The sequence below is a fragment of the Lissotriton helveticus genome, chromosome 9 (assembly GCF_964261635.1).
Source record: "Lissotriton helveticus chromosome 9, aLisHel1.1, whole genome shotgun sequence".
In the NCBI taxonomy this organism is placed as follows: Eukaryota; Metazoa; Chordata; class Amphibia; order Caudata; family Salamandridae; genus Lissotriton; species Lissotriton helveticus.
Window position 1 is genome coordinate 1,138,198,951 of NC_136070.1, and position 13,524 is coordinate 1,138,212,474.

General features: G+C 49.1%; 1 protein-coding gene across 1 annotated transcript in view; it reads left to right on the top strand.

The window, feature by feature from the left end:
- The window catches only part of DNAH12 (dynein axonemal heavy chain 12), a 1,534,490-nt gene that overhangs the window by 387,868 nt on the left and 1,133,098 nt on the right, over nt 1-13,524 (top strand). Inside the window, exon 18 of the mRNA XM_078661571.1 lies at nt 3,884-4,069. Coding sequence (XP_078517697.1) covers nt 3,884-4,069 — 186 coding nt within the window. The remainder of the gene's footprint in view (nt 1-3,883; nt 4,070-13,524) is intronic.

Genomic DNA, 13,524 nt, shown 5'->3' on the forward strand with positions numbered 1-13,524 from the left:
CTTAGATCTAGAACTGGAAAGCAGGTTGGTCAGGAGGATTTGGACTCTAGAACGAACGCTGCTTCAGGATACAAAGGAAATGAATCTTCTGAGTCTTGAGGCAAAGGAATTTTTTGCGTTAGTGTAGGGACAGCTTCCACCCCAATAGTTTGGGACTCCCTGAAGGCTTATTTAAGGTGGAAAATTACTAGCAGATTATGCTTCAGAAACAGGCGGTATAGGGAAGAGGTTTCCAAACTGAAACAGAAATGAAGATCGTAGAGGCAGATATGTGGCGTACTGTGAAAGAGGAAAAGCGGCAGAGAGATAAAAATTAACCTGAGAAACTAAAGGAACAGCTCAATACTATCTTAAGGATGAGGGTCAGAAAGAGGTGGGAGGTAGGCAAGTTGGCTCACTTTGGGCATGGGTAGGGGGCAGGGAGACTACTGGCCTGGAAAGCGAAAACTGACAAAACATGCAAAGGGTGCTTTTTATGATTTCTTCCAGAAATTATATTCGGAAGATAGCCCAGTTAACAAATACGAAGTTGAGGAATGGTTGAGCTTGAAAATTCCCAACCCTTCAGACACATCGCAACAACATCTCCTAGAGCAGGAAATTACCCAGGAGGAGGTTAAAAGAACAGTACTTTCAAGTAGAGGGGGAAAGGCGGCAGGCCCAGATGGTTTGCCAACCGAGCTATACAAAAGTCTGGGTGATGTTTTAATTCCAGCTATGACCCTGCTTTTCAATGAGATCTTAAGCGATGGGATCAAATTACCTACCAGCTGTGAGTCATACAGACCCATATCACTGCTTAATGCTGATTACGAGATCTTTGCCAAAGTCCTAGCTGATAGGTGGGGTACAGTAATGAAATGAAATGAAATGAAAAGAACATTTATAAAGTGCATGGCTACCAGAAGGCCTCCCAGCGCTAGGCATGACTAGTGATCAGGTGGACCAGCATAATTTAGGGGAACAGAAAGGTTTTGAGTTGTTTCCGGTAAGCAAGATGACCAGTCCCTTTCGGAGGTGGAGGGGCAGAGCGTTCCAAAGCCTGCCGACATTCAGGGAAAAGAGTATGCCGCCACTTCTGGCTTGTTTGATTCTAGGGGTGTCGATTAGGAGGAGTTCATCCGAGCGAAGCTCTCTCCTTGCTTTATATGGGTGAATTACAGCCGAGAGAAGGGGAGGACCAATCCTTTGCAAGGATCTGTCGACGATACAGAGAGACTTAAAGATAATTTGCTCTTTCACTGGAAGTCAGTGTAGGAGGCGGAGGGCTGGTTTTGCGGATAGGAATTTGCGTGTTCCTGTCAACAGTCTGACTGCGCAATTCTGGGCAATCTGCAGTTTGTTGATCACAGAGGTAGGGGCTCCCAGACAAAGCCCATTGCCATAGTCCAACCTGGAAAGTAAGTGAGATTGGACCATCATTTTCTTGGCTTGGGGCGGGAGCAGGGGAAGCACTTTCCTGGCCATTCTGATCAGGCCGAAACAGGTTGCGACTGTCTTTCTAGCTTGCTTTTTGCCCAGACTCTTTATTTTTGGCTTGGGTGCAGGTACCGGGCCCATGCATGCAGCCAACTCAAAGCAGTTCTAGGTACTCCCAAGTTGATGAGACGATGAATCAGGACTTGGTGGTTCACTGTGTCGAATACCGTGCTCAGGCCCAAAAGTATGATGGCCGCTGAGCCTCCAGCATCTAGGATTTTCCTGCTTTGCTCCACCACCACTAGCAGGGCAGTTTCCGTGCTCTGCCGAGGGCGGAGGCCTGTTTGGGACGGATGTAGCAGATTAAAAGTTTCGAGGAAATTTGAAAGAATATAATTAACATATTTATCAGTGATTTTTGCCATCCCAGGCAGAAGAGAAATAGGGCAAAAGTTGCCCAGGTCTGCGGGATCCAGTTGGGGCTTCTTAAGAAGAGTTTTGACCATTGCTCCTTTCCAGAGGGGAGGGACTATTCCTGTGCTGAGTGAGACGTTGATAGCATGGGTGATCGTGGGGCCAATAGTAGGTGCTGCCTTTATTAGGATGTTCATGGGAGCTGGGTCTCTTGGTGATCCGCTTTAGCAGGTGATATGTTACACCTTGACCAAAAGGGGTTTGTCAAGGGTAGAAATCTGTATGAACTTACATATGGCCTCATCTGTGCGATGGATCTAGCCTTAACACACTTGCTTCCTTTAGCAGTTATGACTTTAGATGCTACAAAGGCTTTTGATAGAGTCAACTGGGTCTACTTGGTAGCTGTGCTAGAAAAGTATAACTTCTGCAGAGCTATCCAGTTGATCTTTCAGGATCCATCAGCAAAAATATTGGTTAATGGAAATTTAACTAAACCTTTTAATAGAACGAGGGGTGCCAGATTAGATTAGATTATGTGAAATGCAGAATGGTGTATATTGTGATTAGCCAAACAAACATACTTAATTTGTGCAGGAAAACTATGTTCAGATATTATTTTGAAATGACATTTTTTGAAAGGATGGCTCTAGAAGGTCAAAGAAATTGCCCTTATCAGCAAAATCCTCTATTATGCTGTCAATTCAGTAAATTAATCCTTGATTTCTGGTTATAGGCTTGTAGTGCTGTTTGATCTTCCCCCATTTCTTTCCTGCTAGTACTCTTGTTAGCCTTGGATTAGGCCTTACCAAATTTAAGTCAAGGGTGTGTTTGTATGTTCTGCCCATGATCAGTGACAGTGACTGGCAAATTCTCACCAGTTCAATTTAAAAGTTCTGGGTAGTGCTGCTTACTTCTTTAATTTATATGTAGTCACCGCAATATTGTTTGCTTGGCAGCGAGCAACCACGTAGATTATTGCTAATAAAGATTTCTGCAGTATTTTATTTTAAAACAGAAAATTTGTCTTGAGTCTTTTTTCTATGCCTATTCAATAGTACGCTTTGGCTTTCTTTGGCAACACCTAAGGTTCCACCAGCTTCCCTGTGATATAGCTATAGGCTTTATCTTATGAGCCTAGCAGGACATGTATTGATTGCCTTATCAAATGTATCTATGCGTAGGAGCCTTCTGGCTATGTCTGTGCTTTATAAATACCACAAACACACACATACATACATACACACATACATACATACATTCATACATACATACATACTTGCATATATACAGCTGCTAACATGACTGTGTGTTTGTGCTACTTGAATGTCAAATTATTTAATAAAATATATAATTGTAAGCCTTATGTAACATGCTTTCCTTCACCACAGAATGGGTTATGGAAGTTTAAGTGGAATATTTAATTTAGCATTGCATTATTCTGTATGACTAACCCTTCCTCATTACATAACAATACTTTGTAAAATCTCACCATCCTTGGGTTTAGATCAGCCCTAGTACTTATTCACAGCTTCAGTACACATGCATCACATTGCATACCTGAATATTTTGAGTCCTCCGATTTGTGTTACAGCAATTGTCTACCAATCCTACTATCCTAGGTCACCACAGAGGGCCTCAAATGCATACTATTATAAATGTTAGTAATCAAATTCTTTAGAGCTACATGGGATTTGTCTTCTTACAATGGGGAGTGATTTAAAATGGTAGACACCAGCTGAAACTCAACACATATTCATGAACGTTCACAGATGAGTAGCCATTTATATATGCACCTCAAGTACTATGTCACCTAACATGCACACATTTACAATTTTTTCTACAAGTATTTAGTAATGGATGTGGTGAAAATTCGGACTAAGCAGGCAAAATTCTTCTAATGGCAGTCAGAAAACTAAATTAATGGAATACTCAACATTTTAACAGGAGTTATTGTTTTCATTATAGATAATGTTTATGTTGTATATATAGATATGCGAAGACTGCTGGTTGCATCAAAAAAGCTGTCTAAATATGTTTTCTCATTTAGGAAGTTATCCCTCTGGTGGTCACCCTATGCAACCCGGGAATCAAGACTCGCCACTGGCACCAGATGTCCGATATTGTAGGCTACGACTTAACTCCAGACTCAGGAACTACACTGAGGAAGGTTTTAAAAGAAAACCTTACTCCTTTTTTAGAGAAATTCGAACAAATAAGTATAGGAGCAAGCAAGGTAAGAAAATGACATGTCTTCAGCAGAAAGGAAAATCACTTGAATCATGCTTGGTCGTTTTATCATCATGCACCACACAATGTAGGATGTATACAGATTCTATTAACAATGGTTTCAGGTCCAGGGTTAGGCCTGTTTGGAGCAGCGTTTATGGGAACATACATGGCTTATATATTCACATGTGTTCTACACATCATGCTTTTGCCTCTATAATATATTCTGCAGTGCCACCTTCATTCTTTTTAGGGGAACCTGCAAGGTAAGTTGAACAACTACTACAGTGTGCAGGTTTCAGATCACAGATATGAATTCTTGTAGTCTCACAAATCTTTCCAGAGGCTATGGGAAGTCTCCACAAATGGAATCATGATTAGTCTATAATTATCATTACTGGAAGATATGGCACAGACTACCCACATTACCACATGGACAGTGGTTTTTAGAAGTGCTGTCAGGGCACTGAACCGTGAATGGTGTCTGACAAATCTGTTGTGATGTTGATGGAATAAATATGATTAAGAAAGTTGATTATTATTTGGGGTGGGCAGTCACTCACCTCAAGAAATAATAACACTAACCTATCAGGGTAAACCCTAAACTCTCTAAATGAACCTGGACACAACGCCATAGTAGCTATGGCATAGAGCTGACGGGCTTAATTTAGGACAATGTGTAAAGCATTTATACAGAACCAAAACAGTAATAAAAGCAAAACACCAAACAATAAAAATCCCACTGAATTTGAAAAACTGTAAATTTTAAAGAACACATGACAGCAAATGATAAAACTCCAAAAACGAGAAACGGGCATATAAAGTGTTTCAGTTTTAAATAAAAATAGCACCAAAAAAGCACTGTACACCGATGGAAGCAGTAGACGTGACCTAGAGATGTCATTTCAGGCTGACTGCGATGGAGCGTGGGCCGGATGCACCAAGCGGGTTTGTCCCCGTCAAATATTGTGCCTTCTGACTGACTTTTTATATGGAGCTCGAACTCCTCCAGCGGGACAAGCCCGATGCTGAATCCAAGGAAGGTGCATTGAAGTCAAATACCTTTGGCGTGAGGTCCCCCTGACAGCTGCAGAGGTTTTGAAAGACCAGAAATATTCTAAGTTCCAACTTTTCAGAGTTTCTGGAGCTGCACCTGTGGGCCACTTCCAAGGCCGCCACGACCTCATGGAAAGTACTTAGGGGCCAGGCCTCATTTAAGCAAAAGCCACCAGGAAGGTCCAGTTCAGGTGCAGTTGGTACTGGTCAACTGGTTACTTCAGGAAATAGGCCTCTTGCAGTTTTTTGTGTCTCTGTAGTCGCACAGGAGGTCTGACAACTGACCCTTAGAACCAGATCTTTCTCCTGGGCCCAAGAGGGAGCAGGTCTAGCCCTTCAGGGCTACTTTCAGGTCACTAAAAGCAGGTCCAGTCTTTCCTTTGATCTTCAGCAGGCCCAGAAAGTGCTCTTGTGTCTACCTAAAGGCGTTACCAGGGAAATGAGATGTCACCTCACCTGCATCTACTACAAACCAGTTCTCAGGGTAGCTTTCCTCCCACTGGCTTTGATGCCAGCCTGGCTAGTGTGGGTCTTGGGGAAAAAGTCTGTACGGTCCTCAGGCCTCCCGCTACATAAAGCTATGAATGGGCAGGCTTCTCCATGTCTCTTTTAAATTAATGAAGTTCCTGGGCCCATCCCTTCCATCCTACCTAAGCTGATAGGGATTAAGGGCCAGGTGTACGAAGCAGTTTTCCTGTCGCAAATAGCCCTATTTGCATAATTGGGCCGTTTGTGATCGCAGCAATGCCTTTTCTGATGTGCAAACCTCAAATTGTGATTCAGTAGCAAGTTACCGAATTGCAGTATAGGTTTGCGACCCAATACTGATTGGTATTTGGAAGGGGTGTGTATAGGGCCTCCCTTCCAAATACTGAATCGTGGTGGTAAGCATTAAAGTTTTGCAAACAAATTTCAGTCACAAAACATTAATCTTTTACCATATCCTTAAAGAAGGTGGTAAGCCATTTGCAAACGGGAAGCAGTCCCCAAGGAACCCCTTTCCCTTTGTGTATGTTGATTTTTTTTTTAAATGTATTTTTATTGCAGAATTAGAAACAAGACCTCAGAGTAGGCCAACCAGTACACTTATGGAATCACAAAAAATTGAAGTGACAGAGATGTCGTACACAGCCATTTAGCCCACATCCCGGAGGCTGGGCGGCGCGCCAAGTTTTTCGTTCTCAAGTAGATGCCACAGTGTCCACCACTCCTGGGCGTTTGGGCAGCTTCACCATTCAGTATCTGCTTTTACCCCCCTAAAATCCCACCCTCCATGCACCGTCAAACAGACACAGTTTCCAATGGGGACAACGTCAACAGCTCTCACCCGCTCCAATGCAGTCCCACCTATGTCTCTCTAGAGACCTCCTCCCGGGTCCCCCTAGTATTACTTCCCGGGTGCCTGCCTGCGTTCCTCGGGAGCCCCCCCTCAGCACGGACCAGCCCTACTTCCCATCTGCCGGTACTCTCCTAAACTGTGTCGCAGTGCTTAGCCACCCCTCTTAAGTCACTTCCCCCCCCCCCCCAACTGCTGCTGACGCGGGCGCACGCAATCCGTACCATCACTGGAGCACGTTACTCATCATGAGTTACTTGCAGTCACTCAAGCTACATGGAGCCCTGTTCAATCATTGTGCCTCCACGTCATCCTCTATCATGTAGTCACGCAATGCCTGGACCACCATTTCCCAGGCTCTCGCCTTTTTAAAGCATTTCTCATGACCAGTTCTAGTGGCTTGTCGCATTCTGATAACACTTTCACATCCCGACCATCTCAACAGCTCATTCATCCATCTCCTCACTGACGGGCCTTCTTTAGACTTCCAGTGCCAAGTTATCTCTCTCTGAGCCAACATGAGCCCCAGGTCAAGAAATGTACTCGTGATTTTCGTCTTCTTTGTATGAGGGAACCAGAGCAGTAGACATGCCGCCATGTCAAAGTCTACTTCCCTATCCGTTACTGCATTCAGGAGTTCCCCCACTTCAAGCCAGTATGCCCCTAGCCTCGGACACCCCCACAACAGGTGATCCAGGTCAACCTCAGGTGCCAAGCATCTCGGGCACATTGCGTCAAGCACCCTAAAGTACCGCTTTATCCTCTCCGGAGTCAGGTATGCCCTGTGGATAATGAAGAAATGCACCTGCTGAAATCGTGCGTTCCTTGTACCCTTCCACGTCCGTCGCAGAACATGGCTCCAGACAGTGTCCGGTATGGGCTTGCCTATGCTGTCCTCCCATCGCGCCTTCAGTGCTAGGAGTGGCATCAGGCCCTCATTTAACAGTCTAGTGTGGAGGCAAGTTACTGCTTTAACAGTGCCCGCAGCCATCACCACGTATTGGCATGCCATGGTCGCTTCCGGCTCGATCAGCCCTCCCTTCCAATGCCTCTGCATCGCCGCAACCACTGCTGCGCGCAGTAGAAAATTCCCGTCTGGCAAGCCAAACTGCTCCTGCAACGTCTGATAGGGGACCAACACCCCATCAATGTACAAATCCCCCACCATCTGCAAGCCCAACTCCTCCCATTCTAGCAGCGGGGACCAATCGCCCCCATGCGGCAGCGCGGTCAGCATCCCCAGCGGTATCTCCGGTGCATACGGCCGGTCTCTCTTCGCTCTTTTCAGACTCCTGTGCCAACATAATTTAAGCGTCCTTTCATCCACCGTAAGGTCCCTCATATCTAGTTTCTGTTGCATGACTATATATGACAAGACATACCTCTGGATACCAGTCCCACGTGCGTATTCAGGACCCCTGAATTCTCTACCAATATATTGCGTCAATATCTGCAGTTGCGCCGCCAGGTAGTATAATTCAAAGTCGGGGACTGCCATCCCCCCTTCAAACTTGGGTCTAGTCAGGGTACCCAACGCCACCCTGCGTCGTCCATGACCCCAAAGGAAGCCAGTCACCAACATCTTCAGTTCTTTAAAAACCCGCTGTGGGATCCATATCGGCAGTGTCCGGAAATAATAAAGCAGCCGTGGAAGTGCCACCATCTTTAATAACGCCACTCGACCCAACACCGACAGAGGGAGGGAGGCCCAAAAAGCCATGCAACCCCTTAGCGCGCGAATACAACGCCCTACGTTACCCTCTAATAGGTCCGCAGCCTCATGGTAGATGCGCACACCCAAGTAGGTGAAGCAGGAGGGCTCCCACACCACGTCTCTCGCTAGCGGGGGACAGGGTGTGCCCGCCCGCAACGGGAACACACAGGTTTTGGTCCAATTCACCCGAAGGCCTGACAGCTGCCCGAATCTAGTCAGCATATCCACTGCTCCCTCTAGGGATTGTCCAGTGTCCGCTAGGTACAATAACAGATCATCAGCATATAATGATATATAATGGGACTCTATCCCTTGCGCGATCCCTCTGTACATTGCACCTGTCCTTGCCTGTGCCGCCAGCGGCTCCATCACCAATGCGAACAACAGGGGGGACAGTGAGCAGCCCTGCCTCGTCCCCCTACAAACAGGATAATCTGAAGATACAATCGGCCCCAGCCGTACCCTCGCCGACGAGTAAAGCACCTTCGTCCACCTCCGAAATCCTTCTCCGGCTCCGAATTTCAGTAACACCTCATCTAGGTACTCCCACTCGAGGCTGTCGAAAGCCTTTTCGACATCAACTGCTAGCACCGCGGGGCCATGAGCTGAGGCCCTGGCACTATCTAAAATCCGGACCAGTCGACGTATATTCATCGAAGTATTCCTAGTCGGGATAAATCCCGCTTGGTCCCTATGCACTAATGTGGTCATGTGCGGCAGTAACCTGGTGGCCAGGATGCGACTCAAGATCTTATAATCCACCGTCAGCATAGACAAGGGTCGGTAAGACGTCACATCCAACGCTTCTCTACCTGGTTTCAACAGCGGCACTACAAGCGCCTCCCTCATTGATTCAGGCAAGCATCCCAACTGCTCTGCCTCCGAGTACACCACCAACAATTTGGGCGCTAGGATGTCAACAAATTTGGCATAGAATTCAATCGGCAAGCCATCTACCCCTGGAGTTTTATTTCTAGCCATCTGTTTAATAGCCACTCTAATTTCCGCCAATGTTATGGGTCCTCCTAGTTCCTTCACATCCTCACTATCCAGGACTGGTAGTGGGATCACGTCCAAGTATTCAGCTATCTCGGATACCTCCGCCTCTAGTTGGCATTCGTACAACCCCGTGTAATAAGACCGAAAGCGCGCCAGAACTGCCGATTGCGAGTAGACTATGTCCCCCTCCTCTGTTCTTATACTCATGACCGGGCACCCCCTAGGCTCTGGATCGGCAAGCTTGGCAAGGAGTGTACCCACTTTATCCCGTTCCGCGTGCAACATAATGGTGTACAACTTATAATCATAGCACCGCAGCCGTTCAGTCTCAGTCGCCACCACCTCCTTAGCCTCCAGCAATCGCTCCTGTAGGTCCGGTCGCTCAGGTCTTTGCCGTTCCAGCCCCCGTAAGACCTCTTCCGCTTTCGCCAGATCATTCAAGACAGCCGTCCTCACATTCGAAAATCTGCCCATGCACACGCCTCTCACCACCACTTTCATCGCATCCCATTCTACCGATCTTGTCGTGGCGGAGCCCTCATTCACCTCAAAATAGTGGTCAATGCCCTGTCGGACCGTGTCACTAAACACCGGATCTTCAAGTGTATCAGGCCGCAGCCGCCATGTTGGAACCGCCGACCTCGCCTGCTGCCACTGCACTGACACCAATAAGAGGTTATAATCCGAAATGGTCCTGGTCAGATATTCCGAATGAGCCACCACAGCCGCCAAGGGGCCACTACACAGCACCGAGTCTAGCCTAACATGTAAGTCGTGTATCGTGGAAAAGTAGGAATAATCCCTAATCTCAGGATGCTGCTTCCTCCACACATCTACCAGTCCCCACCTCTCCTGCCAATCCTTCCTGTGAGCAGCCAGCCTGCGCACTGGGGAGTCGGCTAATGGCGGATGCGATCTATCCAGCATCACATCAGTGATCGAGTTAAAGTCGCCCCCCAATAAGACAGGGCCTGCCAGGAAATAGGCCAGCGAGCTTGTTAAACTATCAAAAAAACGGGCCTGATCGGAATTGGGGGCATATACACTACTCAGGACCACCTCCCTACCATAAAGTCATCCCTCCACCGCCACATATCTACCCTCAGGATCAACCCGCTGGCTCGTGACCTGGAACGGTGTCCCCGCCCTTATCCATATTAGCGCCCCCCCTAGCAAATGCTGAGTATGTCGTGCCAAACACCTGACCCCGCCACCTCTTCTGTAGGGCAACGCATTCCTTCTTGGTCAAATGAGTTTCCTGCAACATTGCTATCTGAACGCCACGCCTCACCAAATAGGCATGCACCTTATGACGTCTCACCATCGTTCGAAGTCCACGGACATTCCATGTAATGCATTTTAAATTAGGTAACGTCCCCATAATAATCGTTTCTGCACAGTATTAGTAACAAACAGTTGTCCCCCACATCGCAGCAGTTGTACCCCCCCTTCAAAACACCCCACAAAACTCCTCAAACCCCTCTCCCCAGGACAGGACCTAATAACCCAGCTTCAGCCCCGTTCCAAACCATCAACAAAGCACACATCACACTAATCTGTGGTCGTCACCACAGAAGGCCTTAAGGGCCACAAGAGGGTGATTGAGCACCGACCCAGGGCAGGCAGAGCTCCCACCCCGCGCCCACAGTCCCATGCTGCTTCCACAGCTCCATACCTAATAGTCCACCAAAAGGCTGGAGAGTCTGTCCCAATAGGAATCTCGGAGTTGCTCAGTTCCCGGGAACGTCACTCATTAAATAGTCCATCCGAAGTCTGCGGGGTGACCGCTGGTCCCTTCGCGCTCCCTGTGTCCGATTCGGCTCCTCCAGATGTCTCCTCCTCCTCCTCTGAGCCCGACCCCCCGATGTCCTCTCCTGCTGTGACCCCGTGATGATCGCCATCGCAGCCAATGCTCCTTTCCTGTCTGCCGCCATCTGAACCTCTCGCATGGCCCTCTTGAGTTTGTCCCGTTTCCGAATGCGCTGCGACTTCCTAATCTGGACCGGTTTTTGCCTTTCCCTTCCACTTTTGTTTGTGCGATCCGTTCCAGCACGGTATAGTTCGAGCCACGACCATGCCTCATCCGGAGTCTGGAAGAAGTGGGTCCTGTCATCAAGGATCACCCTTAACTTGGCAGGGAAGAGCAAGGAGTATTGAATCCCCTCTTCCCTCAGTTCTTTTTTCACGGATAAGAAGGTCGCTCTGCATTTCTGAACTTCCTGTGTGTAATCCGGAAAGACCGTAACTTTGACATTGTCCACTTGGAAGGGGCCCTGAGACCGTGCTCTCTGTATCAGCAGATCGCGGTCCTTGTAGTGCAGTAGTTTCACCACCATCGGCCGAGGTGGTCGGCCCTCCAGTGGCGGTCTGGCCGGAACTCTATGTGCTCTCTCCAGGGAGAAGAAGGGAGATAGACCCTCCGGTGCCACAACCGTTTTAAACTAGTTCTCCATATAGGTCACAGCGTCCCCTCCTTCAATTTTTTCGGGAAGGCCCACCACCCTCACGTTATTCCTCCGGTTGCGACTTTCAGCATCCTCCGCCCGTCGCTCCAGAGTCGCCAGGCGGCCAAGAATATCCTCAGCTTGTGTTCCGCGGTCACCACCGCTGGTTTCAGCTCCCGAAGCAGTTGTTCATTCTCTTTTACTCTGTCCGAGAGCTTGGCATGGTCTGCCTTCAGGAGACCCAGCCCCGTTGCGACCTGCGCTATGTCCTGGTGCAGCGATTCCTTTGTTGCGGTTATCGCCTCTAGGATGTTGTCGAGATGCAGGTTCAGCCTTTGTTCTTGCGTCGATGCCTCCAATGGGGCCTGGGTCCCGCCATCCTGGATCAAGGTGGTCGCGTCGTCTCGACCTTGTGGCATACTCAAAACACCGCTGAGAGCGGCCATCTCGATCGCGTCAGGTACTGCCCCCAAGCCACCGCCAAGGGCCACGCCAGTTCCCAGATCCCCTGGCACAGGCACACCGCCCACTGACGCCTCCCAGTAGGGACCAGTGTTTGTTAGTACAAGGGCTCAGCACCCGCAATCAAAGGATCGCTCATGCCCATTCCTCCTTTCTCCCGCACCTTCAGAGCACACTCTATCCACGGGTTTCCACAGACGGTCTATGGCTGTGTGCAGCGTGGGTCCACCATCTTCCCACCACAGACCCAGGGAGCGTCCAAACCAGCCGCGGCGAGCCAGCAACGCAATCCCGAAAGAGCAGGCGGGTGTCTTCCAGAGCCGATTGCGCCGGCCGCCCGCAGGTATTGTACTGTGTCAGGCTTATATCGCGGTCCCAGCCCTCGCTCTGAGCTCGTTCCACCACCACACTGTAAGCTGTCCAGAGGGGCGGGGTTCGCCGGTTACAGTGGCCCCCCGCAACCCCAACTGGTGTGCAGGGCACGGCCAAGTCTGGGTTCAGTCATCCACGGCAGCCGCAGCTCTCCCCAGTACTCAGGATCCGGCCATGTTCTCGCTCCGGGTCCGCTCCCGCTGCTGCGTGGGAGTCCGCCACCAGCCTGCAATGTCCCTTGTGCAGGCGGCTGAATCAGCCTTCCCACACGGCTCCCTCCAAAGGATCTGAGCTAGTGCCCCGGATAGTTCAACCGCCGCTGACTGCAGGCGTCTCTGCCCAAGAGCAGCCCGCCGGTTACTCGGCCACCATGTCGGGGAGCGGGGGGGGGGAGGGGCGCCGCACACACCGATCCCTGGGGCTACGATGTCTTCGCGCGTCTCCTGGTCAGCGCCAAAGACCCCCTCCGTCTAGCCCCCGCTCCACTTACTGTGCTAGGCAGCCGCTGGAGTTCCGGCTCAATTCGGGTGCACTCTGTCCCGTGGGCAGCCCTTCAGGTCTCTTACGCCGCCATTTTCCTTTGTTCCCGGCCCGGCTCCTCCGAACTCCGGGATCAGACCCCCGCTCTGTTTCCGAGGTCGAGTTGGCCCCCAGACTCTCCCCTCTGCTCGAGCAACACCTCGTGCGGTAAATCCGCACCTCCGGGAGCACCAGCGGCAGGGATTTCAGGAGAAATGTCGGGACTCGGCGCGGAGCTGCACGCTCACACAGCCATCCCGATCGGCGCCCAAACCACGCCCCTCCCCTTTGTGTATGTTGATCAAAACATTTTTAACAATAGGCAGTGGTCCACAAGACTACTGCCTACTCTCAAAAAATGAAACTTACACTTTTTCTTTTTTAAATGCTTCCTGTTTACCTTTAGGAAAACAGGTTTCATAAAAAAAAAGATTGTTTTATTTAAAAGCAATCACAGACATGGTATTCTGCTGATCTCATCAGGCCACCATCCCTGTGACGACTGCCATTTCTAAAGGGTCTCAAATTGTGACCTACCTCAAAACAGTCTAACTCTCTAA